The 26,996-nt window shown below is 32.3% G+C and overlaps 1 protein-coding gene across 3 annotated transcripts in view; it reads left to right on the plus strand.

Moving 5' to 3' along the window:
* Positions 1-26,996, plus strand: part of LOC106719498 (CUGBP Elav-like family member 1) — a 290,801-nt gene continuing 263,805 nt past the window's right edge. Inside the window, exons 1-3 of one of the 3 annotated variants that reach the window (XM_014513849.2) lie at positions 1-171; positions 12,923-12,955; positions 26,362-26,428. In XM_014513849.2, coding sequence (XP_014369335.1) covers positions 159-171; positions 12,923-12,955; positions 26,362-26,428 — 113 coding nt within the window. In that variant the 5' untranslated portion in view covers positions 1-158. Of the gene's footprint in view, positions 172-9,650; positions 9,667-12,922; positions 12,956-26,361; positions 26,429-26,996 lie in introns of those variants that run through there. The other 2 variants (XM_014513848.2, XM_045678509.1) reach the window with 2 other exon arrangements.

Consider the following 26,996-nt stretch of genomic DNA (forward strand, 5'->3'; position numbering starts at 1 on the left):
CGCTTTTCGTATAGTTCGCGCAACACGTGGTCGCGCGTCAAAACTTTTGTGAACGGTTTTTCGGTACCGCGAAGTTGATCCGATGCGTCCGATCTGTATATGTGTGCAAGTGTTTTGTTTAGTGTTTTAAGTACAGTGTTTTACATGTTTCATGTTATATGTTACAAATAGGTAAGAGTATTTTCTAATTAAATTAGTGGGTCGCATTCTTTGTGATACGATGTTCAATTCTACTTATGGAATATATAATATGACATGTGTTAATATAAATGCTTGTATACTTACTATTTAAAGTGTTTTAAAATATATTTTTCATATTTATTAACGTTTTTGAATATTAAAATTTTATTTTATTAGTAAACCAAATACCAGATAAACATTACTGTATTTAATTATCTCAGATTACATTTAATATTTTCCTTTTCCATCATGAGTATTCTTTTTTAATGCCGTATGAGAGTTTTTATTTCCTCAGATGAAATTTCGCAGAAAGAAATACTGTACAAATAAACAAAACTGCAACGGAGTAGGAAGAGTTAGCGTTTCTATGGTTTCCATTCTGCGAACGAAACGCTCTATAGAGTTTAAAGTCTAACATATTTTATTAGAGTTATTTCACTATAAAAATACACGAATTGGGAGCAGTAATAGGATGATACAGTTAAAATATGGATTCATCTCTCATCTACATAAGGAAAGCATGGGTTTTTTGTGGTATCTTAAATTTAAGATCGGAGTTAATTAACTCCGCTCAATATTCTTGATAAATCAGTCATCTCCTATAAATGAGTTTAGTCATTGCCCTATACCAAATGTAATATGTGAAAAAGTTTTTTTGGTCATAGATAAATCTTTCAAACCGTATTCAATTTGTTTTAATTTCCTTATATTCTAGTAATTTAATAGAATTGAAAACTTCAAAAGAGGGGAATTAATCAAAAAAAAATTCAAACGTTTTTCTTTTCATAAGACAGTTTGTACTGAAAAGATGCCTCAATAGATAAGCGAGCTTGTGAAAAGGCGACGGATAATTATTTCATTTTAAAAATAACGATCATATCTTAACGACAGAACTGGCTTTTCTTAAACTTCATAAAGTTCTGTTCCCGGATATAGCCAAGATAAAAATATCGTCTGAAGAAATTACAGTCTTAAACTTTTAAGTCATTCACACGTCTTCGTTTTTAACTGAACAGTCGGACTATACAGATAAAACGAACATCTATAGCCAACATTGTATTAGGCAGGTAAAGAGTACAGTTCTCTGTTTTGCCTACACACGTAAGTTTTAACTGTACATTTAAAACTGAACGTGTGTAGCTGTCTTAACATATTTTTTATTCCATTTGCAATAATCGCTTGTGTTTTTAAGTTCTTTTAAAGTTTCATTTACCAATAAAATAAACTTCCACAATCACAACATATACTTCATGGAGGTGACAATGGTTTTATTTTTGCTGCTGCACGTTATTTTAAACGCTTTGTTTATTTTATCACTAGTCTTCATTATCGTAAAACCTTTACAAAAACATTATTGTAGTTCCATTCATGATCTTTGACAAAACAGAAATGACACGTGTTTTCATATACGTCAGTTGTTATTTTATTTGATCACATTTTCAGTAGTTTAGAATAAATTTTTTGCTAACTAAATTAATTGAAATAATTCGTTATTAAACAAAAACTATTTTGCTTATAAATAACCTATGACAATTTATTTTTAATTATTTATGTATGTTTATCTTCAATGCCACTATTATTACTAATCAGTGTTATAAAGTGTTTTGCACATTTTTGATAAAAAAACATTAAATTAGCTAAACAAAGTTTATTAACGTTTTTTACGATCATTATTAAAATTGATAAAAGATTTATTAATAATGTCAGAAAAATAAACATTTTAATGACAAAAATTTGAAATACTATATCAGTCTATCTACCACGATAACCTTTATCTATAACCTAACATAATTCTCACCTATAATTTACTATTTATTTACATATCTCAAGTTATGTTCGTTACATAAGGAGAGTATTTACCATGTGCACATTCCTTTGCAGTAGCCAAGTGACCCGTCGTTATCACCGCACTAGCACAGGTCAATGCATCTCAGACCTAACTTTATCTTTTCCTTGATCGTGTAGCGGCCGTGTGACGTCACATTTTGATAAATTATAAACGCATATCTATTTTATAACTGGTAGGCAGAAAGTAAAGTATTTTGTCATATGCGACCCTGGATAATACGGTAGCATTATTATGTAGGTCATGGCACGTTTCCTTGTTGCGTGATTCTATCAGAAGCACCGGGGAAACATGGTTTAGTAGAGTAAGTAAGAATGGAACTTTTCTAGAAGTTTAAAAAATGTTGACAAAATGTGTCAATGAAAAACAAAAAAAGTGTTTTTGTCTTCTTAAAATGTTTTTAAAAGTTTAGTGTACAATCACTTTTATATTATTAAAATACAAAATACATGTAATGTGTAATAGAAGCACTTATCGTTTGGGAACCACTGTTTAGCTATTTATATACAACGTTATCTTATTACACGTATACATAGTCCTTAATGTTTGATAAGACATTCCATACTAAGTAATATTAATTTCTACAAATACATTCAAGCTAATTATAATAAAAGTTTTTATTGTAATACAGTTACATGTCGATGTATATACATACATACGGATTTCAAAGGGAAGCTGAATTTATAACTAGTGTCGAAATATAAGCGAAAAAATAACAATCATTCGAGTACTACAGAAAATCTAGTTCTCAAATATGTATATGTAATATGTAACTGTTAGTACACATTTTGGTAGTGAAATTTTTTTTTTTATATCAAATGGCACCTTTTTTCACCAACGAGCAAACGGCCACCTGAATTTGTCGAAATAGCGCGGCGACCGTTGCCCAGAGACATCCGGAAATGCAGATTCGTTGCTTACCTTTAATCAACGGAGAAGGGGACGCACAGAAAGAGGATATTTCCCCTTCCTATGCGTTCTCTCTTCCGCCAAATCTTTATTCTAATATATTTGTTTTATTATTGACCAATAACGTTAATAACTTCTAAGAATTTCATTTCAACATAGATATAGCGATGGTTTTAATGTAAATTAAGAAAGAAATCTTCATACATTTCTCTTTGAGTTATAAAAAGCTTATAACTTCGACCGCTATCATATTATTAACTTCTTTAGTATTTGAATTATAAATATACAGGATGTTTGAATACCGACACAATTATTTGACCTCGATTTTTACTTTTTAAAGGAATGTCAAACTACTAAGAATCTATAATCGAATCAATTTAATTCAAATGGTTACTATTAGAGTGCACACGCATAAATACTAATTTAGCTACACCTATTTGTGAAGGATATAATAATAGAATAAAACGCTAGAATAACTTCTCGACCATACAATAGACGACTCTAGATGTTTCGTAAATTTCCTAACCGTTTTGTAACTAAATGGAATACAATATCTTTTTATAATATTTGCACACATTGGTTAGAATTCGTTACCATATGTAGCATTCTTATCTTGTGATTTTTATTTGACCATTGAAAATGAACTATAAGTTTATAAACCACGAAATAACATGACAAAATGTATATACCAACTGTCATAACTTACATATTTTTGTCCGTGAGAATGGATATTTAGTCAGTGAAAAATAAAGATTTTTGTAAGAAATTCACAAATCGCAAGCACATAACGAGGGTAATTCGTCAATCATTTTTAAGTATGTTAAAAGTACTTGGACGAGGAAAATAATCGTCTGACAATTATTTCAGAAATACAGATAAAAGAAAAAAAATTCTTATGTTGTTGGTTGAAACCCTGCCCTATAATGTATAAATTTCAACAGATTATCGTATAATTTATAATAACTATTTGAAGAGATTATAATGCTACGTTTACAGTTTACGATGACAGAAACTTCGTGTTGATGAAGTTTCACATATACTTAATATATGTAATTTAATCCAACTTAATAGAATAATCTATACATCTCGATATTTGCCTTTTTTATAATTATTTCAAGCCGTGAGAATTCGCTAAAATAATTTATAAACATGAATTGAATGATAACATAAAAGTATTTGTATGTTCTTAATTATGTAGCTTTTTAATTAATTTCTTGTAATTTTTTACACCAAACACAACAACTTATAAATTACCTTGTAATTGTTTGTCGAAAAGAACTTGTTTTAAAATAAAAATCTTTCTATTGTTTCTCAGCATCCCGTAACAAATTGCTCATGACAATTGTTGACGTAAAATACTGCTTGATTTTACAAAACAGCAACTACATTCAAAATAATAGAACCGCAGTGCACTCGCAGGCAATACATTCTGCGATCCAGACAACATGCGAAAAACAAAGTCGTTTGATTGAAAAAAATATTGCCGAAATAAACTGGGCGGTGATTGCACAGGAGAAAATAAAATGCGGGCACGACGTAGGTGTGGCCTCGAGATTGTAATTATTTTGGTCTTGCAATGCGAAACGCTCGCCCGTTGCGCTGCAAGTACATCGAACAATGAAAGTCATGGAGACGCGCTTTATGCAAAAGAAAAATGAAAACATTTTATTGTGTGTTTTGCAAAAAAAAAAAAGAATTACGTTCCTGGCGATAGCTATATTTTTATTCCTGCATTTAAGGGAATTTTTAGGGTGATAATATTGGAAGTTCTGAATACTGAATTTGTCGTAACGAAAGGGATTACATTCAACATACTTTAATAAGATTTAAATAAAACAACCATGTAAAATTAAATTGCATTTTATGGACTTTGAGAGTTTATACGACACAGAATTTTTTTATAGTTTGGCAGTGATTTTAAATCTTTATTTAAATTTAAAAACGCAATGTTCACTTCATTTAATTCATGTCTTACCAAACCATGTTAACCGAAAGTATATATTTTAACGATTAAATGCGTCGTAATTTATTAATGCCATTAAAAATCGCCCAAAATACTATATGACATAAAGTGGCCAGGGCCAGCGGTTTATAGACAACAACCTAAGATTTAAAATAAATTATCTGGATTCTTTGGAAACTTTCTTTAGCAATATTTGATGGGGTCTTAAAAAGGGGGGAAATAATTATTGTTATTAAAAATATGTAACCTATAAGTCTAAACAATCATGTAGTCAAAATCAAAATGGCTTCTGTTAGATATGCTCTTTGGTTTATTATATGTTTTAGATAAATTCCGCAACTAAATGTATTGCAGTCAATGCAATATGCTTTATTGATGTAAAATTTTTAGAGAAACATTAGGAATTGTAATTTATTTTGTATCAATGAAACAACATGAAAAAGAAATATCTGATTTTGCATTAAAAATCATTCGGAAACACTGTCCTATAAAAAGTAGAAATTGTATACCATTCCTTTTTTACTTTTGTGATATATCATTTGATATTAAAGCTTTTTCAATAAGCGGATTATCGCCCCAAATAAATGTAAGTAATGATAACTTACAAATAAGTTATTTCTAAGTTTGTTTAAAGATATATGTCCTTTAGTAAGACGCATTCGAAAAGTTTTTGTACATTTTATTTATCAGTACAAACTTACGGTTAACAAACAATGAAATAACATATCTCGTGGCCAATTAAATAAGTTATGCGTCAGTTAACAAAAGCTCGCTAATTAAACACACGGCAGCAATATCAAATTTGATTGAAAGTTAACACGGACACTGATAATGCGTCAAAGGACTCTCATGATCAATCGACGATACGTTTAACGAAGCCAAATAATACAGTAAGCCTAGTAAAGAGTAACCACAATGTTTGGTTAATTCTAAGGAATTGAATCATATGTTGGATTTGATATTCATTTTTGGAACGAATTTCCTTATCGCGCGTTGTGAAAGGGGGCTAGACGGAAAAAAATTCTTACGAAAAGTTGTCACGACACTTTTTGCTATAGTAAGTATGTTAACGACGAATGAGCGCCACTTCACCATGGCAACGACGTGACAATGTATAACGAAAATTCATAGAAATAAAATGTACTTCTTGTGAAGACTTAAGTATTTTATTCATAGAATGAACATTGGTTCCTTCGATAATTAATCGAAAGGAACTTTGTTCCATTCGGGTGTCCCTTGACACCTCTCAAGTTTTTTTTTCTGTATTACGAGCATGAGCTTTGTTGTTATTGTAATTTTATTTTAGAGTATAAGCAAGAGACGACCTTATGTTTCATACGTGTGTTTTTACAGTGAAAACGGACCCTAACATAATTTGATACGAAATTTAGAGTTTACTAGTTTCAAACTATATTCGTATTTGTTCGTATATCTTTAGTTAACTTGTCCAATTCTTCCTTAAAGCGTGAACTAATTTAACACGTACATAACAATTTTGCATGCTTCGTGTTACCCGTGAAATTCGGTTAAGTATGTATTTTGGATCGAATCCAAAACAATTAGTGCAGTGAGAGCGGTGTGCCTCGGTCTCAGAATTGAGAGTAATATTCTAAATGCAATTAATTCCGTCTGGTTTAGTACAACAATTTGTTACTACATCAGATGCGAGTCATGCGAAAAACAATTCGGTCAAAACTATTTCTCCGCAGATTTACGTTGAGATATTCAAATTAAATAGCTGATTTACCGTTGATTTCTGAAACCAAAATATTTGTATAAAACATGTCGTCATCCCTGTCATTATCTTTAACAAAACAGAGATAACAATATGTTTTAAATGGGAATTTTGATTTCGGAAACCCACGATAAAGATGGTCCGCGATATGAATGGAATTTTATTGTTATAAACAAATGAAATATGATTAATAGCTTTACTAAAAAAATCAGAAATAAAATAGAAAGTGTGTTTTTGTGCTTTTACTAAATCTGTAATATGATTTCGTATCCGTTTATTATGAAGGGCGTCTTATATTTGCAATATTTGTTAATAAACAGCTTTAAAGAAAATGGGAAATATAATTTTCCGTGAAGGATAATTCCATCACTGCTGAAAAGACTTAATTAAAACTCGAGAACATCTTCATATTACAATGTCTACTATTTTGCAGTAGTTAAAGACATGAATTAAAGTAAGAACTTAAAACTTGTTGCAATTATTAAAATTGTTACAATTCCTTCAAATTACTACTTACTCTATAATGGTCTAAATGCGCTGTTTTGTATTTCAACGAGGAGAGAGAATTTTGAATATAGTTTAATGATTTTTTTTACATCCACTGTACAAATACCAACGCAACCAATTCAATAATAATAATTGTAAAATTACCAAACTTCAAGACTATTTTACTAAGTCGTAGTTTTGGTATTACCTATTGTTTCTTTGTTTATCTGAGTACATAATATACATTATGACTCATCGTTCCCTTTGTCCGATACTAATTGACTTTAAATTCGTGTCAGTGATCGATACAAAACGTCTATTGTTGGTGAGGTTAAAACCAGTTACTTGGTTACGGCGTAGACACAAAACATGCTTTGAGCAATTGCTACGGGGGTAAAAGTTTGGAATGAAGTTTACTTAATAAACTGAGTCGAGAATTTTGTACTACTTTTTTTTTAATTTACTTCTCTTAATCTCATTTCTGTTTGAAATGTAATATTTTTATATATAATTTGTTTGTGGAACTCAAAGTTAATTCTACATTAGTGAGATTAACCGTTTTAAGCTTATAATAAAAATATTTTATAGAAAAGTTCGAGTTAAAAAAACTGTACGTAATCTTAGACATTTATTCGAAAAATATAAGTAAAGAAAAAATTTCGATTTCTAATGTAGACTCAGTTTAATAGGTCTATTAAAAAAACAACTACCTAATTGAAAACCAGTCGTATGCCTTGAATAAAACAGCTGGAGGATACTTTGTTGGTTTTTGGAGATAAAAACTAATTTAAAGGTTTGTAGATGAAATTATATATTTTATTCTTCTTCATAATATAGTCCAAAGTTTTATTTTCTAAGCAAATTGGAAAGGCTCCAGATTATACAGAGATTGTTTTAGATTGATAGCATTAGGGAGTATTGTTTCGAATTTAAAACGTCGCTACGTGGCAACGACTTTTTGCCTTGTTTAGAATTTCTCTCACGTCTCTCCTTCGTACCTGAGCTAATATATTTTTGCGTATCAATTTCTTACGAAAGTGTATTAAAATCATGAACCGACTTCAATAAGTTTGCAATTAAGGCGTAGTTGTGACTATCAACAAAAAATCCTACTTCTTTTCACCCATTTTTTTTTGTCATTTTCACGTGTTAAGAATCAACAACAAAATAGCTTGTATTGTCTTTATTTTTCACTTTCATAAAAAAAAATTGGTTTTAAGAATTATGAATTCATCATAATATATTATAAATGCATATATCTTTCATGCATTATAATGTAATATCATAAACTTCCCCTTAAGTGCTCTTTCGCAATATTATTTATTCATGAACAATTTGCGATGCAATCAGGTCAGATATACTCCGCTCTCGCGGCGTCGAATCCTGTTTGACTTTGATCAAATACGATTAATAACTTCTTGCTCGTCTTTGAATTTTTTAACGTAAATAAAACATTTATTAACTTTATCTTTGGCTACGTCAATGATAGCGTAGTTAAATCTTTTAGATTAGATGTCCAAAAAATATTAGGAATCTATAGTTTCTGCAATGGAAGCAAGGTTAAAAACAAAATAATATCTTTTGTATTTACCAGTTTATTTAAGGCCAATTTTTATCTTTAAAATAGTTGTCAAATCTTTATTCCCAGAACCGTAGGTTTCCACCTCATAAAAACCGGTAACAAAACTAAATTTTTCTTACATATTTTTCGCAAATTAAAACCAATGGTAAAACACACTCTTCACAATTATATCCCCAAATTCTTAACATGAGTACTATTATAATAATCGTGGAATTATTTGCGACAGTACAGTATCCGATCTGGCAACATTCCAAGCACCCGTTTGTCATTTTTGCGAATGGATGGATGATTGTCTGCATATATCTATCATGAAACAGTATCTTATCGTCATTATTATGAAGCACTCATACCAGACGAAGACGAAGATACTGTTTCTAATTATGTAATGCTGTAACGAAGTTAGCATTATAACAGACCCACGAATGAAGAATTTTACCTTTAGCACACTATACCAAAGATTAGCGGTTCCTCATAACGGTATTGTGACAAGACAGGAAGAAAGATTTTTTTTAGTTAAAGTTAAAAACTTTGCTATATTATTTCACTCTTTAGCAACAAGATTGATCTAATGTTCGTGATTTTTTGTTTTTTGCCAACGTTTTTTTATTATTATTTAGAACTTACGAAACTAGTCAAGCCTTTCCACACCTCAAAGAGGTTGTAAGGAAATGCTTTTATAATATATAAAACTTCATATAATAAAAAAAAAATCACATTCAAACACAAGCTTGACGTAATATCAAACTTTGACATTCAGTTGTAAGAAAATTGTACGAGCGATGTGACTAAAATTTTAGTTATATTTTTGTGTTGTGTGTTTTTATATCTTTATGTAGTTTTCTTTTGACTTTTTTTTATTTGGCCGAAATTTTTGTGTTGGAAAATATTGTCCGCGACAACGTTGCTGTGACCGTGACTTCGATATTTTATAATACCATTTGGTAAATTTTATTCAAGTTTACAAGGTAATAATATATCTCATTGTATTCATAAATTAATATATAATGTTTAGTTGTAAAGAATTTGAACATCGAACAACAACCTTAAAACCTAAACGATTGCTATACTAGTTGGTGAAGCTAGTTATAGATTACTTCATGCCATTTTTCCATAAAGTTGACTGATCAAATCAATTCATTCGAGCTTTCAACAAAGTTCGTCGTACTTCACGAACATTCCATATGTCAGAATATGCAGTATAATTGTAAAATAAGAGAGAAAAAACTAAAAATTCATCGATTGCAGTGGTCTGCGATCTAAATATTTTACGAACGACGTCGTCGCTCAACGCTATCATTCATTTGAAAATAATAATAGTAAAGAATTGTAATATAAACTTGTCATAATCCGAAATTAACTAGTGTGCTATGAAATTAAAAGCATTCGATCCCAACCCAGAATTTATTTACCATACATAAAATACGATCAATGGAAATTTTGCACATCTATTTTAAATTTTAATCCTCTTACTATCGGAAATTTTCAACATAAGCCGAATGTCCCCTTGTATATACATCATTTATATGTTCTTGCATTTTGTAAGTAACTTTCATTCGGGGCTTTAATCCGCTTAGCGTTCAGCGCAATAGCATACGCTTGAAAAAGCTTTTGTTTAGGTTTCAGCTTTAAAGCCACTCGAATATTCATTCATATTTAATTATTTGCATCAATATTATTTAATAATATATACTAGTGATTGACCATATTTGATAACAAAATCTACGAGTAATATATAAAATTCTCGTGTCACAGTTTTCGTCACCGTACTCCTCCGAAACGGCTTGACCGATTCTCATGAAATTTTGTGAGCATATTCAGTAGGTCTGAGAATCGGCCAACATCTATTTTTTTTTTTTTTTTTTTATGTGCGCGCGGACGGAGTCGCGGGCGACAGCTAGTAAATCTATAAATAGATCTTAACGAAACAACATAAGAGTTTTTCTTTTACTTTTTTAAACTACATATAAGATAAGCTAAACTATGCAAAAATTACGTCATTATTGACATCAACAGTGAGGTAAGTAAGGATGTGTGATTCGTAGCATACATCGTATAAACGTAAAGACCTTTTTTATATTACAAGGTGGCAAACGAGCAAGCCGCCACATGAATTCGCCGAAATGGTGAAACGACCGCTGCACATAGACATTCGCAATTGTAGATGCGTTACCTACCCTCAATCGACGAAGGAGAACGGAGAAAAGGAGACTTAGGCCTATAAATGTCCTTCTGTTCTCACACTTTGACGAGATGTAATTAGAGAAATCCTTTTAATTACAAGGTGATTTTGTATATACGGGGCACGTAATACATTTTTGTGACTTCGTAGCAGTTTTGTGACTTTAGTTACGAGCGTAGGCCGAATAACGATAAAGGTTAAGGCGACGCAATCAGCTGTTGTTTGGTTTATGTTTTCTAATCACGGCGTTTGCGCCGGGAGTTTGTTTATAGCAGTAGTAACTTTGCTTCTTTGATAGCCTCATCTTGGTGATAGAGTAATTAAGGTATGTAGCTAGAGTGCGTAATGATTTTATGTGTTTCTCAAATGTTTTTTGTGTCAACGTTAGCGAAAAGAAAGTTAAATGAACTAACTAGAAGATAAAAACACTAAATTTTAAAGGGAAGGTAATCAATTCCCTTCACTTTATTCAGTTATCTAATAATATTACATTTGAATGGATTAGATATTAGTTTTCAACGGTTCAGTTACAGAAATAAAAATAAGGATCGATATTACAAATCTGTAATTCAGCTCGTCATTTCCCAATGCGCGTATAATTTCAATGCTGACGTCAAATGTTCCATTGCACCGAAATCCCACCAAATTCGCACAGCAAAATTATATTCCGTTTTAGAGCATTCGATCGGGATAAAGTGACGGTTTTAATTTCACGTCCACAATTGTGTTCTAACGAGAGATGATGCAGAAATGATGACACTAGCAGTCGGCGTTCGCTCCACGATATTGTGAATACTTTGTTAAGCGGAGCGATTATTATTATTTTTTTAAATTGTTAATCTTCTATGTGATTCTGTTTTACTTTGTTTTTGAATGGAATTGAATGTCACAAATAAGGTTGTTACTGAGCTGCCTTGAGATATTGTGTTTGATTATATTTATATTTTGTACTAGCGGTCGCCCTCGACTTCGTTAGCACAGAATTTATATCTTACTAGCTGTCGCCCGCGACTCCGTCCGCGCGCAGTTAAAAAAAGTAGTATGGGGGGGGGGTTATGAAAAATAGATGTTGGCCGATTCTCAGACCTACTGAATATGCTCACAAAATTTCAGGAGAATCGGTCAAGCCGTTTCGGAGGAGTACGGGAACGAAAACTGTGACACGAGAATTTTATATATTAGATATTATAAACATTAGACTAAAAATTTAATGAAAAATTGTGTCCAGTTTGTCATATTACTGATATTCAGTATGTTGATATCATTTTCAGAATAAAGAAATAAAAAATATTTCCTTTTCCTTTTAATTAAGTAAAAGTGTGTTACAAACATGAAGTTTTCTTACATTAGAATGTTACAAAAGAATTTCTAATAAGGATATGGACTTTCGTACAAATTCAGACCACAAGTTTGGCTTCCCGCCAGCCAGTCTCGATACTTTATCGACTGAAACCGGGGAATGGAGTCTTTGAAATGGTTTCTATTAGAATATATTCATGATTATGCCCCAGAAATATATAATCTATTACCTATTTACTGTATATATGTATATTACGTACGATATAGTTACAAAGTATTTTTTTTATTCATAAATAATTCATTGAAAACATATTTTACTATTTGACTTATTTTGTTTGACCGCAATATTTGAAAAAAGAATAGCGAATTAAAACACAGTTTTAATTAGATTCAAATACTACTCCGCTCCGCTCATCTCAGACCGTTGTTTAAAGAAGCGCGAAAAGTTTCCCGACGCATCAGCACAAATCAAATTTTGTCCTAAGTAGAGGTGAAAGAGCCCTCGTCTTCTGATTTCGGCGTATGTCATCAGTATCTTGCCTCTGACGTGAGATAATTGCGAGATATTGCGCCAAGGTATTTCATTACTACTACCAAGCCTTATGGCTTTCGGAAATGAAATGAATCTAGCAGATGTCAAAGTATTCATTGATTTACGAAATTATCTGCTAGATGCGATAAGTTAAAAGAAAATTTTATTCCTTGTTCAATAAATTACTAAGCAGTGTATTTTTCTATTTCAGGTTCTTCATCAACCGTCAAGCTGGCTCACATAAGTAAGTTTTAAATGTTGTATATGTAAAAAAAACTTAGAAATCAGAAACAGAAAATACTACTCGTGTACAATAACTTGTGTGCTTTTGTTCCAACATAATACAGAAGTCTTACTAATATTATAAATGCGGTAGTATAGATGGATGGATGGATGTTTTCTACAAGGTCGGTCTCCAGAACGGCTTCACGGATCTCGCTGAAATTTGGCATAGATGTAGAACATTGTCTGGATAAACACTTAAGTTATTAAGTTTACTTATTAAGTTTTTTTTATTCCGCGCGGACCGAGTGGTGGGCGACAGCTAGTTACCTATAATATTGGCCTGTACAATATTATAATTATTATGTTATCTTATTGAATTAACTATTTCTTCCGTCGAATATTTTATATGTTATTTTTGAAATTAGCGCTTATATTTGCTAAATAAAATCTTTTCATTATACATGCCATGTATAGGACTTGCTCCATTTTTGTTGCTGAATAATTCTCTAAGAGTTGGACATTTTCGACCTGTGGGAGGCTTGTTGGCGCAATTTTACACGGCGCATATAAACAAGTTAAGAATTGTTTCATACAAAAATAGTACAGCTATGCTTAAAATTCCATTAATCTTTATTTTAAAAACCCTTAATTTAAGGTAGCACTTAACTAGACTTTGCCCGTGGCTCCGTCCGCGCGAAATTAATAAAAAACTTAATCAGTAGCGTATGTGTTCTTCCAGACTATGTTCTACATGTATGTAATACAAACATTTTTTATATAGAAAGTTATCATCATCGCTTATAAAAAAGTTGCTTATCGTGTCTTTGTATTCTCTCATTGTAACGGCGACACAGAGCGGACGAAATGGAACTTTGTCGATTTCCTCTGGACTAAAGTTTTGCTTCTAAATATTGAGTACCAAAGTCCCTGTGGAATAGTATGACCTTAAATCACCGATTAGAGGAGACTTCCATTTTTATAAGATTTACTGAAATAGGTGCAGGTAAATAACACACAAGTTGAATATTAAATTTATTAAACGTTTTATATACTGCAACTTTTTGACGCAAGTTTTGAAACTTATTTATAATAATGCAAAACTCCCAAAAATAATTAAAAAATATTTAAAAACTAGATATCGTCCGCAACTCCGTATGTGCTAAATTAACAAAAAACTTAATTAGTTAGCCTATGTGTTCTTCTAGACTGTTCTGCATCTATGCCAAAATTTATCAAGATCCATACAACCGTTGTGGAGTTACCTTGTAACAAACATCCACCCATCTAAAAAAATCGCATTTATAATATTACTAAGATAATTCAGGTCCAGGTAAAAAAACGATACATGGTCACATTACTTTTGACTGAGTCCAAGAGTTGTTTGAAACAATACACTACAATTTGTTATAGATGAAAGGTTCATTTATCTAAATTTGCAATTTGTTGTACTGCAGGCTTTTTTATGGCAAGAAAATAACTTAAATGATGACTCGTGATGAAAGACTAGCTTAAAGTTTTGATGCATTTTTGTCATACAACAGAAAGTCACTCATAATTTTGAATTTTTTATAGTTCTTGCATAAATAAATAATCGGAAAAAACAATCGCAAAAGAGTAAACATCAACTTTGGTTCTGTTTATAATAATAAGTTTATAAAAATAATAATAAACGGTACCAAAGTTTATCTTAGCTCTTTTGCGAATTTTATTAGATTAATAATTTAGCCTTGAAACTTTGGTATATCATTTTCATATAAATAATGAAATTAAACTTAAACCAAGTAAATGCGTAACAACGCGTAAACATCTGGTACAATTAAGATATACTATCATTTTGTAAGCAATAAATCTTAGATATATTAAGTTACATTTGAAATTAAGCTTCAAACAAAGGCTTTGTTATTTACTTGATAGTTTTACCTAATCTTCTATATATATAAAAGAAAGTTGTGTTAGTTACACCATTTATAACTCAAGAACGGCTGAATCGATTTGACTGAAAATTGGTGGGCAGGTAGCTTAGAACCAGGAAAAGGACATAGGATAATTTTTACCCCGTTTTCTATTTTTTATTCCGCGCGGACGGAGTCGCGGGTAAAAGCTAGTGTATGTATATAATTAAACAAGAATGTATTTCGTTGGCTTCGTTCAATTTTCTTTATTTTAAATTAGCTGTAGCCCGCGACTCCTTCCGCGTATTAAAAAAAAACTTTATTATGTTTTTAAGGTGATCAACGGATCTTGATGAAGTTTGGCACGGTTGTAGAATGTACTCTGGAAGACCACATAGGCTACTCATTACGTTTTTGTTTTAATTCCGTGCGGGGGAAGTCGCGGGCGACAGCTAGTATGAAATAAAATTGAAGTAAGCAAATACTAGACGTATTTAAATAAAGCTTTAAAAACTTGAAACCAGCTGCGTGTGTTTCGAACGCGAACGGAAGCGTTATAAAAAATGTTCCTACCAATTTTTTTCCCTATCGTCCGCGAATGAAAAAAGTTGTGCGAGTGAGGTCGCGAAAACTCTCGGCGCATTTGCCGAAAATCTGATCTCGTTATTTTAAGCCTCTTTTATTCTTAACACGGCTGTAAAAGAAATATCCATGTATATTTTGACGGCAACGCAATTTTACCTCTAACTTTTCACTTACGCGCCGTCCGAAGTTGAGCGGCTGTAAGTTTAGATATTTTTTATGAAGTTTTCGTTCAAGGGAACAAATGGGTCACGAAAACTTTTCCTTAATCTTAATTGATTAAAATTTACTTTTAAAAAATAATGAGATCGCAAAACAAGATTTTGTTATTTTTTTTAGAAATGCCAAACACTGAAAGCATTATTATGTTTATGAAACCTCTAATTAAGATGATACTAAGAAGAAATTAGTTATTTAGATTGTTATTAAATGTGAATTAAACATTATTTTGTCTTTGGATAGCAGAGGTATCATTACAAGCACTGTCACGGATCTTTATAAGAAATAGCTTCCAAGTTTAGTTTCACCCCTTGGGGAGATATTTCTACAAAACCTTTTTACCACGCGAAGCCTTTAAAGTTACATCTCTACCGGTAGAAAACTTTATATTCTCAACATTTCAAAGTGACTTCATGTTAGTACTTGTATTTATTATTATACGTAAGTTGGTTCCCCTCAATTTTGGTAAAATAAAATAATTAAATAATTATACTCAAAATTTGAAAAGAACGAAACACATTGCATAAAGAAGATATAACGACTAATAGAGAGACCTATGAGAGAGCAGTATATACTGTGAACGGGAAGACTAATGCGTCTGTAGTAACTCTACCCTTGGTTCCAGTGCAAGTTGCACGTAAAGTTACTTGTTTTAAAATATATAAAATAGTAAAACATTTAGCCGATACCATTAAAGTACACTTCAAATCAAGTTTAAAAATGACTGATTTAGATACTATGAAAACTTATGCAATTCTTTTAAATGCAAGCCTCAGGGAAGCGTTGACTGTTCATTCCACCAGGTCCCCGCGGGCCGCGTCGTCGCGGCGGCTTCCATGTTTGATCGTTATTTACCAGGCGGGAAAGTAAATTACACCCCAGCAGGGATTGATTGTTACTCCCAGCAAGTTCAAGCTGCAATTTTATTGCCACCCTCAGGGCATTTTGAAGAAGTTGTCCCTTAGTCGAATGCAATTTTCATTTTACTTCACCTGTGTTTTTCTTTATTCTGTATTTTGTAAGATGTTCTGCCATTGCTTTGGGTCTACTTAGTTATGTTACTTATTTAAATAAAAAAAGACAACATTCATTAAAACGCAAAAAAAGTTTCTATTGCGGATAACTAATTAAATGCCCGTTTTTTTTTATTAAATCGGCAAGCACTGTTAACATCTACAAGGTGATTTGTATTTTGCCAAGTTTAATTATCAACGTTCATATGAGATAGGATTTTAGTCGAGCCCTAATTTGGAAGGTTAGTTTATAAAAGACTAAAGAAGTTAATGTCTTTTACTTTTTATTATATCTATCATACATTGACCATATAATAGTTTAGTTTGTATGCAATTTGCTCGGGATGTACGCTAGGGGTTCGCAGATTCATTAGCAGTAGCTCTGGGAAGCCGTAGCGGAGACGAGACGTCGTCGGGCCGGGGTGAGTACGTACAAGTGTGCTGCCATAACAACCGGCACAGTGGATACCGACCTTAATTGTTAGTATAATGCTAATTCACGACGTAGCTCACGAGATTATGATATATTCACAAGAATAAGATTTAAAATTATTAGTAATTCATTTTACCTTGGAAAATAATGTTGCAATAAAAATTTCAAATTATATAGGTAAATGAGAAAGTTTGATTGGATGTTTGTTGTTACGTATCTCCAAAACGGCTTTTTAACACCCTGAAATTTGGCACAGATGTAGAACATACTCTAAAAGAACGCATAGGCTACATACTAAGTTTTTATTTTAATTTCGCGCGGACTAAGTCGCAGGCTAAAGCTGGTTTTAAAGATTTTCAATATCAGAGAAAAAAATTCAAATTAATTAATGAGGATAAAATTAAGAAAATTTTGAATAAATTAATTCATTTTATAAAGTTTAAGATTACGCGAAACAACAAAATTTTGCGCGAAACATTATCCTAAGTTTAATCTGAGGAAGTGGTTTCGTCGGTATAACTCAATTACTGCTAAATTCGGGGCAATGTCAATTAAGCCGTCCCTTGTAATGTTTCATAATATAAGTTAGCCTTTCAGAATTAGAAGTTTGGTCGTCGATTTGTATTCCTGGCTCCCGCTTTCAAAAGGGAGTTTCATTTTGTTGCATCCTTAATCTCTGTATCAGGTTTTATTATAACTTTCTTCTTCTACCAATTTGGCTACAGATTTAAAGATTACCCTTATCATAAATATAAAACATAATATTTTTTTTTAGATATATTTTAAACTAGCTGTCGCCCGCGACTCCGACCGCGCGGAATGAAAAAAGCTTTGTAAGTAGCTATACTACGTTCTACATCTATGCTAAATTTCATCGAGATCCGTTCCGGAGATACCTTCACACAAACATCCATCCATTCATCCAACTAAACATTCGCATCCATAATAGTGAGATTAATAAAAATTTAAGAAATATTACCCTTACTTCTAATTGGCACGTGTAACGCCGATCCAAGGGAACGAATTTAAATTATTTTGGTTAATAAACTTTATTTTATTTTTGGAAGGAAAGAATTTCTTGAGTGTTTTTATAACAGTTCTTATTGGTAGAAAATTAAATTTAATTAAAATAAATCAAAATTAAATCTGATTTGTAACAAAGTGAATTAAATCTCAATTCGAATTATGTTAGTACTAGCTGTGGCCCGCGACTACATCCAAGTGGAATAGAAAAAAAATAACTGTTCTTCCAGATTATTTTCTATCCATTATAATATTAGTAAGATTATAAAAAACACTTCATTAAAACAAATAAAAACCATAATATTGAAGAACAAATTGTAAAATTGTGGGCTCAGATGATTTCAGCAATGATTAAAAATGTTCGTTATTCAATAACAATGAGCCAACCCTCAAAACGAGCCATCAATTTCAATAAAAAGAAGATTGAAGACAGAAACGTAATCAATCATATGAGTTGTCAATTTGACAGGCCCTTGGGGTGACCGCGTCAGTACTTAATATTTCCATTTTCATTTTAATATACGATGTTCTCAAAATAAAACCTTATATTTTCTACCAGATGAAAAAAAAAATTGGGAGGTACTGGTCTTTAGAATATTGTATATCGACAACAAATTAAAAACAATTAGTGTTCACGATTTTAGTATAGCAAAAACTAGTATATTTCTTCGTCCAGATGTATTCCTAATTACAACTCTTTGTCTGTTTTTATATAGACTTTCAACTAGCTGTCTCCCGAGATTCCATCCACACAGAATTAAAAAAACTCAATTATTATCCTATGTGTTCTTTCAGACTATGTTCTACATATATGCCAAATTTCAGCTAGATACGTTCAGCTGTTCTTGAGATACCTTCTTACAAACATCCATCCATCCATCCATCTAAAGACTCGCATTCATAATATTAGTAAGAAGTAAGATCACTTGTATTATCCGCGTAGATCTGGAATATCGTAGAAATAAACTAAATTCGCGTTGTTTGTACGAAAATACGAAGCTGTTCTTGTGAAACACCTTGTAACAAATTAATAAAATCAATTGTTTCCGCTACAAAAAGGTAGATGTTGCGGCGGCTTGATGCCACACGCACGAATGCAAACTCCATGAACCAAACACACCAAGTCGCCCGAGAAATTGATTCAAAAATATCCCTCCAAATAGAATAGTCGTAAGTGAGTTACACCCGAAGCGTTTAGGCTCGTGTCAAGGATCGAATTCGAAACTATATCAAAGTTTTTGCTAGCGATCACTGAATGCTGTTTGTTATTTATGCAATAAACGGATTTGCTTCCTTCAGATAATTTTGTTATTTAAAATATATGAAAAAATTGCAATTTTTAAGTGACGCCAAATATAAGTAAAGTGAGTTCTTGAAAATGCGAAACTTTTGGCGCATTCAGACACATTAGTAAGTGTCTTTATTGCGTTGTAATATTTGAGTGTTGTATGAAATCATTTATATTTAACCTTGATTCGATTATTACCACGAAAATGATTGCTCTAAAAGAAAACAGAACAAACACATCGACGGCTAAACCTCATTCATTATCAAAATCAAACAATTTCCTTGTTCGTTGATGCGAAAAATAAATTTGTACACATCAAAGACTTCATTAGATAAAAGCGATGATCAGAGTTGCAGTGTTAGTAGATAGCATACAAACAAAAGATCTCACCCTTATTAGGGAAGCATATTGACATCTCTAACGGGCCCTCACGTAAATTGCAAGGGGGAGTTTGAAATCAATACCTTTGGTAATTTGAACGTGTTACGAAATCTTTTTCAAAGCAGTGATTTATGAAAAAAGGGATTATTTTGCTCTTTGCTTGATTAGAGAAGTAACTTTTGGGTTTTTTTATTTACGTAACAAAGGCAATCGTAAAGGCGTCGTCTTGAGAGTAGTGGTAGTGGCAGCTTGCAATGTCATGATCGTAAAACATAAATTCTTAAACAGGTTCAATCTACTAAAATAGTGAATGTAATCATCTAAATGATATATCTTGTTTCTTCTTTCTATATTTACGTGTACATGTGAATAAAAATTAATGCTTGTCTCCAAAACTGAATAAACATGATATGGATTCGTTGAATATTTTTTCCACGACTTTTGAAATTTCATCAAATTTTATCCTCCATAATATTAACAAATAATCCATTGAATTTTTGTCATGAAAAGTTACACTGTCGTTTGAATTAATCCTTGTCATTTTAATTTTTAGCAAACATATATTGAACGGCCGGGCAATACTTTCGAACCCTACTTAAATAAATTTAATGAAAAAAAAATCCTCCGCCGAAACGTAACGTAGGCATTATGGTACGGAGTGTACCGACAATGGCATGAATAGGCCCTCTCTTCTATAGCACTGGGGTTCTGTACATTCGTTCGTTATTGGAATTCGTCTATAAAAGATTGGTCAACCTTTTTTACTGTAACCTATACATATTTGTATGTTTGTATACGTACTGTCTTTTGTGCCCCAGGGTATTATAAAGGGGTAGGTTAAGGTATGATTTGGGATTATCTTTTCCTAAAAAAGATTCGCCGGCCCGTGAAATGTGTATTGTTACAATTGATTACTGCCATTTCTTTCGGTCTTAGTATATTTCTTTCCCAAAATATATTAAATTCGCGGAAATGTTGTATAGTATGTGCAATATTTTTGTATGTTTTGCTATGTTGGGTGCCTTTTTAAACTCATAAGTGACACTAAAAGTCACTAAGTGATTAGCTCTGCTAAAACATAAGTTAAGCTATTTATTTATGGGTTAATTGAGTGCATTGTTTTTGTAATATGACTCGTGGAGATTATGAAATAATAATTTCATATTAAAATATAGAAAAAATCCGTACAATCTTAACACAATTCTAAGGCCGTTTTAAACGATAGGAAATATCGTCGATAGTTAATATCGTCGATAGTTAATATTGTATTAGTAAGGATTAGTTAATATAGCTTCACTTTGAGTAAATTGTTTGAACGCGGGATGTGTTTAAGCGATGGCTTTGCCGTGAGCGACGTTTCCAATTAGGTAATATTTATAAGGGATTTAGAATTGAGCTTGCTGTTACAATATTAGTCCTCAGTAACACTCGCGGGCTCGTAATTGAATTGTAATTGCGATTAAATTGATTGGGCAATTATAAGGTTTCCATTATTGCCAGTACTCGAATTTTGTTTGGTTCGATTTTTTTTTTGTCTTTATACCGAATTGTTTTGCCTTATAGAAAAGGGTAATCTCATTTATATTTTAATAGAACCATGAAAACCAGTATTATGCTCAATGCTTTGCAAATTCCACTTTGAAAATCAATGAGTTTGATTCTCGGTTTTCTTCAAAAATTATTCATTTTGGATTTGGTTATGTACATCTTCTGGTAAAAGTCTTTAATGGTATTTCAGCTTGGAATTTGAAAAAATTCTTCGAATTCCAATTATTTTTTAAACGCTGAAGGTTCCCTTTCTTACGAAGGTCTCGACGCATATTTGCGCGGGGTCGCGTGGAAGTCGCCTGGATCGAATCTGTATTCATGTCGCGGCGAACGCAGCAATGATTACTACTCGCCGGCGTCTTTATGCTAATCAAACAGTTGAAAATTCAGTTGCGGTGATTTTTTACGAGCGGAATTTTACATGGTTTTTTCTTATGTACTTATGCCTTTAGGGTAAAGAGCTTTACTATTTGATGTTACTGACACTATACTCATACCCAAATAAATCCAAACTGTTCTCTGCTTCTCTATAATTAAATTATAAAAAATCCAGAGTTTTCGGTTATAAAAAATTATAGAGTGAATTCTTTTGAATTTACTCCCGGCCCTTTGTAGTTTCACGTCAAGAATTTTCCCGACCTCTATGGAATAAATCAAAAAGAAGCCGAGATCTAAAACGTAGCCGATGAAAAAAGATTAACAGTGAGGGCACTTTTGTGTCGCGGACAGGGATCAGGAAATATGGCCTCGAGGTCGAAGAACCAAATTTGGGAAGCTTACCTCGACTTGTAAGAGTCTGTAATATCTTTGTAGTTCGTGAGATGTTTTTTTTTTAAAGTAAAAAAGAGGAACTAAGCTACTTAGGTTGAACTTTAAATTGACTGCGAATATCCTATTATTTGTGAATAGTATAATATAGAATGTAATAGTAGGTCATATTTAATCAGAAGCTTGATAATACTAAGGACGAATATGAAGGGGTAATAATCTCCTTTATCGATTAAACACAGGTGTCTATGGGCAGCGGTCGCTACGCCATTATGGCGAATTCGAGTAGCCACTTGCTCGTTTTACACCAAATAAAAAAATCATCATATTAGATATAAATCTAAAGATGTGTATATATTAGAGCATTTACTTGAAACAGAACAACGAGCCGCTCTATGATATGTTCTAGTGTATTTTTTACGAACCAGACGTGATTTGAAAGCTATGCATTTACATGTATTATATATATCGTAAGAACGTTAAATTAAATATAAATGCTTGAGAAAATGCTCTGGTGTATATTGACCTTAAACTTAATTCTAGTTTATTCATTTTGAAACTGGCAATGCAAGCAAGCTAGTATTTAAGAAAAAAACACGTTTAAAATTATAAAGTACTAAAGTATATTTTGTGAAAATATTTTTTTTTTGCAATAAATGGCTAGTAAATAAAAATATTATCAGTTAATGAGTATAGTTTTTTTATGAATTCTATTTTGTAGCAAAGACCTTTTTTATTCAAACATCACGTGCGAATCCGCGAAGAGCGGACGGAAATCTGAGAAAGTTTGGAAATTTAACGAAAACTTTCACTGAAATTGTACTCTTTGCACGCCTTAAAAGAAATTCTAACAAAATAAGTCGCTTAATATATTTTACGTTGACGGGAAAAATGTAAGTTCTATTTGCTGGTGACCCCTCGGAACGACGTCGGAAGAACAATTTTGGCCGTTGGTACAAGTATGTAATAATAAGTTTTCAGGCGCCTACTAGAATAATCTAGTAAATTTGCTTTTTATCTTATGATGTTATTCAGTTTAACAAAGATACAAAGATATAAGACATTAATAACTTTTTTTGTAATACCTTAAATTGGCTAAATTCTGAATTGCTTTTAAAATAATATCATGAGACAATGTCTTAAAATCACTCTAACTGAGTGGCGGCCCCGTTTAAAAAATACTCAAGGGAACGCCGAGCGCTCAGAATAAATTCTAAACATCATTATTTATCGACACAGAATATTATGTCGCGAAATAAATGAGCGCCATCAAATATCCTTTAGGGGGAGGACAAAAGGGCGCAGGAGGCGACACGCTCTTGAGAAATTAATGCACGAAGGGGACTTTGATTGCAGAAACATATACGATCTATATTCTTTTCAGATGAAACACAGAAGATGTAATTTGTTTCAGTATATTGTTAAACTATATTTTAATGATAACTAGCTTTTACCCGCGACTCCGTCCGCGCGGAATAAAAAATAGAAAACGGGGTTAAAATTATCCTATGTCCTTTGCCTGGTTCTAAAATACTTGCCCACCAATTTTCAGTCAAATCGATTCAGCCGTTCTTGAGTTATAAATAGTGTAACTAACACGACTTTCTTTTATATATATAGATAATAATTATATACTTCTAACGTTTCATTCTTGAAGATAATTATTATAATTTGTTGGCATCTTTGTAAATTGATTTTTGGATAAAATAAAATGCCTAAATGTCCAAGAATGTTGTCTACCTTACCATATATTACAACAATACAATTCTGGTAATCTCCTTAATTTAGCTTAAAAAAATCTTTAAAAATGCTTCACTTTTCTTCAGCGACGGGAGCAGTCGAGTGCAAAGATTTACGTCGCTTTCTCTTTTTCCCCGCTCTCCCCTCGTCACGTCGCTTTTAAATGACAGATCTGTAAGGGAGCGAGGATATTGGGGCACAATGGGAAAATCGAACGTCGTAAGGTAACTCATGCTCTTGAATTCCGGACGTTACAAGAGAATGCTTTATGTGATTACTGCGGTAGCCCGTCGGTGCAAAGTTTCCAAATGACTGTCATAGACCAATTTGGTATCGTGTCCTCTATTAGTACTATTGTGCACGATTATATCAATACGATTTTGAATTTTACGTTGAATATTACGTTTTGGAATAAGTTATATTATTGTATCACGAAAGAAACCTATAATATTAGAATCAGGTTACTATTTTGCTTCTTATATCCTATAACTTTTATATTAAGACTAGCTTTTACCTGCGACTCCGTCCGCGCGGAATAAAAATTAGAAAACGGGGTAAAAATTATCCTATGTCCGTTTCCTGGTTCTAAGCTACCTGCCCACCAATTTTCAGTCAAATCGATTCAGCCGTTCTTGAGTTATAAATAGTGTAACTAACACGACTTTCTTTTATATATATAGATAGAAGATGTTTGGAAAATTATTAATTAGTGCGACATAAAAAACTCCATGGATAGCAAAAGCTTTTACATATTTATAAGAGTCCAAGAAAAATAAATATTTAAAGAAGACTGTCACTGAGCCATAAATTCACCTCAGATGACAATTAATTTCCGGGCTATTTATAAACTTTTGAGGGGCCACCTTTTTCCTTTTAGTCGTTCATTCCGTTTTCACGTTTCACGCAAAATTTTCCAAGGTTTGTTCCTTTTGTTTATTACATTTGGTAAAACCACAGCCTTTTGTAATTCGAATAAATACAAGGGAGAAAACTTAGATGGCCTTGTGACAACTCCCATTAGTCATCGTAAGCAATCATCAAACACCACGTTTTTAATTATGCAAAATCTGTACAATTCATTAACTCCCCCCCCTCTACCCCTGCTCTGTTTCATCCTCGCTTTTAGCTGAATGGACACAATTATTTACTTGAAAATTATGAAATACTCGTGATAGATGGCTCTATCTGTTTCAATTTCGCTGAAGCCGAGCTGGGATTTCGCCCGCTTTGTCCCCGAATTTCGTATCGGACAGGTAGTGGAATGTAGGCAATTTTTTAACGTCATCTTGGTAATAATATTCTGGGCGGTTAAAAATATTGCAATGGTCGGCACCATTTTTATTTTCATAATCAATGGTTGAAGATTTTGTAAGCAATTTTAATATTTATATAGCTTATACTATAGAAATATTAAAGAGTACTACGTTACAATATTAGGTAGATTGTGGATCACGTCAAAAATTCACAACGCACAAACTAATTAAAACTCTTTGAGTTTACAAGTTTGTTGTAATTTATTAAAGAGACTAACATCGAATGGAAAAAGCTCAAAAAACTATCGGAGAAAATTGTCTAGTCAATTTTAACCCCATGACTGCGACGAGTCGATTATCAATTCAACCCGTTCACCGCTAGTTGGATGTCAATATTCATTTAGAGCGCGGCCACGGTGGCACAGCAGCGGCAAGCGTGATTTGTCGCTCGCCCCGTCACCGAAGGGAGGAGGCGTGATGCGAATCGCAAATCGACACCAGACTCGCCGCGAAGCCGCGTAGCTGTCGATCGTGTGCATCGATTCCAAATCGTTTTGATATTAGTAACTCGAATGCTCTCGATTTTGTGCGTTTTATTTTTAATGTATTTTTATACCAATGTTTAAAAACAAATCATCTTTGCAAAAAAATAGACACGAGTGAACATGAATCTCATTATAAAATCTTTGATGATTATGATTAAATATGTAATGAAATGTTATCAATATATTTTGTAGAGTTTCTCATATAAATTTACGATAGACTAAAATTTGCCCTTTTTATTATAACGTATTTGAGATGTTTTTACTAAACGGACCGATTTGTTTTAAGGAAGACAGTGACATATTGCAACTATTTATATTTTGACAGCTCTATTTCTGTGCTCTGTTCAACAACATCTAAAAATATATACGCCTTGAGTTAATGCGGCATCGAAGTGGGCGCGGCGCGGCGTCATAACGAGGAAATCATATGTTTATCTGTTACTTCAACATACATCAAAATAATTTTTAGAATATCTTATTTATTTAATATATTATATAACACAAATCTATACTACAATTTATATTACCTACTCTTAGCTGTCGCACGCAAATCCGTCGGCGAGGAATTAAAAAAAACTTAATCATCGATTATCGAGATCCAGGCAGCCGTTCTGGAGATACACTGTAATAAACATCTATCCATCTAAACGTTCGAATTTATAATATTAATTAGATAAATCATAATTTTTTTGGAAAATATTAACACGCGGGGTGACATAAATTATTTTTTTGCTTTGCAGATTTTACGCAGTACATGGGAGACATGGAGGTGCAGGATTATAAGGCTTTAACAGGAGTTACTGACAGGTAAGTGATAAAACAAAATATGTTTAACCAAATAATAAAAAACCTCATGTAAAAATACATACCAACTCATCAATCTGATGTATTGTCATATCAAAGCTCTTAAGTCCACGTTTTACTTGTCATACAAAATTATCCTTTTGATAGCGACTTCGACGGAAGGGTCCTTCTCAACTTCGAGGAAATCCCGCTATTCTTGCGACCGACGTCATCCATCTTGTTTTCCTTTTTTTTCGCTTCCGTGCTCATCCCAAATTCCTCTATTCGTCAAAGTGCAATATCATCAAATCACTGTAAAAGAAGTTCCATGATTCGAGCAGAGGGAAAAGGGGGTGAAATATTATAACGCGAACTACGCTTTGTAAAGGGCGAGTACTATTAAGATTGGAAGCCACGTAAAGATATACTTTTCATTGCTGACAATTATGGTTGAAAGATTTAAAACACGTTTTATATGAATACAAAGTGTAGACAGGAAATATTATTAGTATTACTTACTGAATTATGTAATATTTATTTTGAGTAGATAAAACATTGTTCGCTACGATTTTTTTTTAAACTTTTGGGAACT

Source organism: Papilio machaon, chromosome 7 (assembly GCF_912999745.1).
Source record: "Papilio machaon chromosome 7, ilPapMach1.1, whole genome shotgun sequence".
Classification (NCBI taxonomy): Eukaryota; Metazoa; Arthropoda; class Insecta; order Lepidoptera; family Papilionidae; genus Papilio; species Papilio machaon.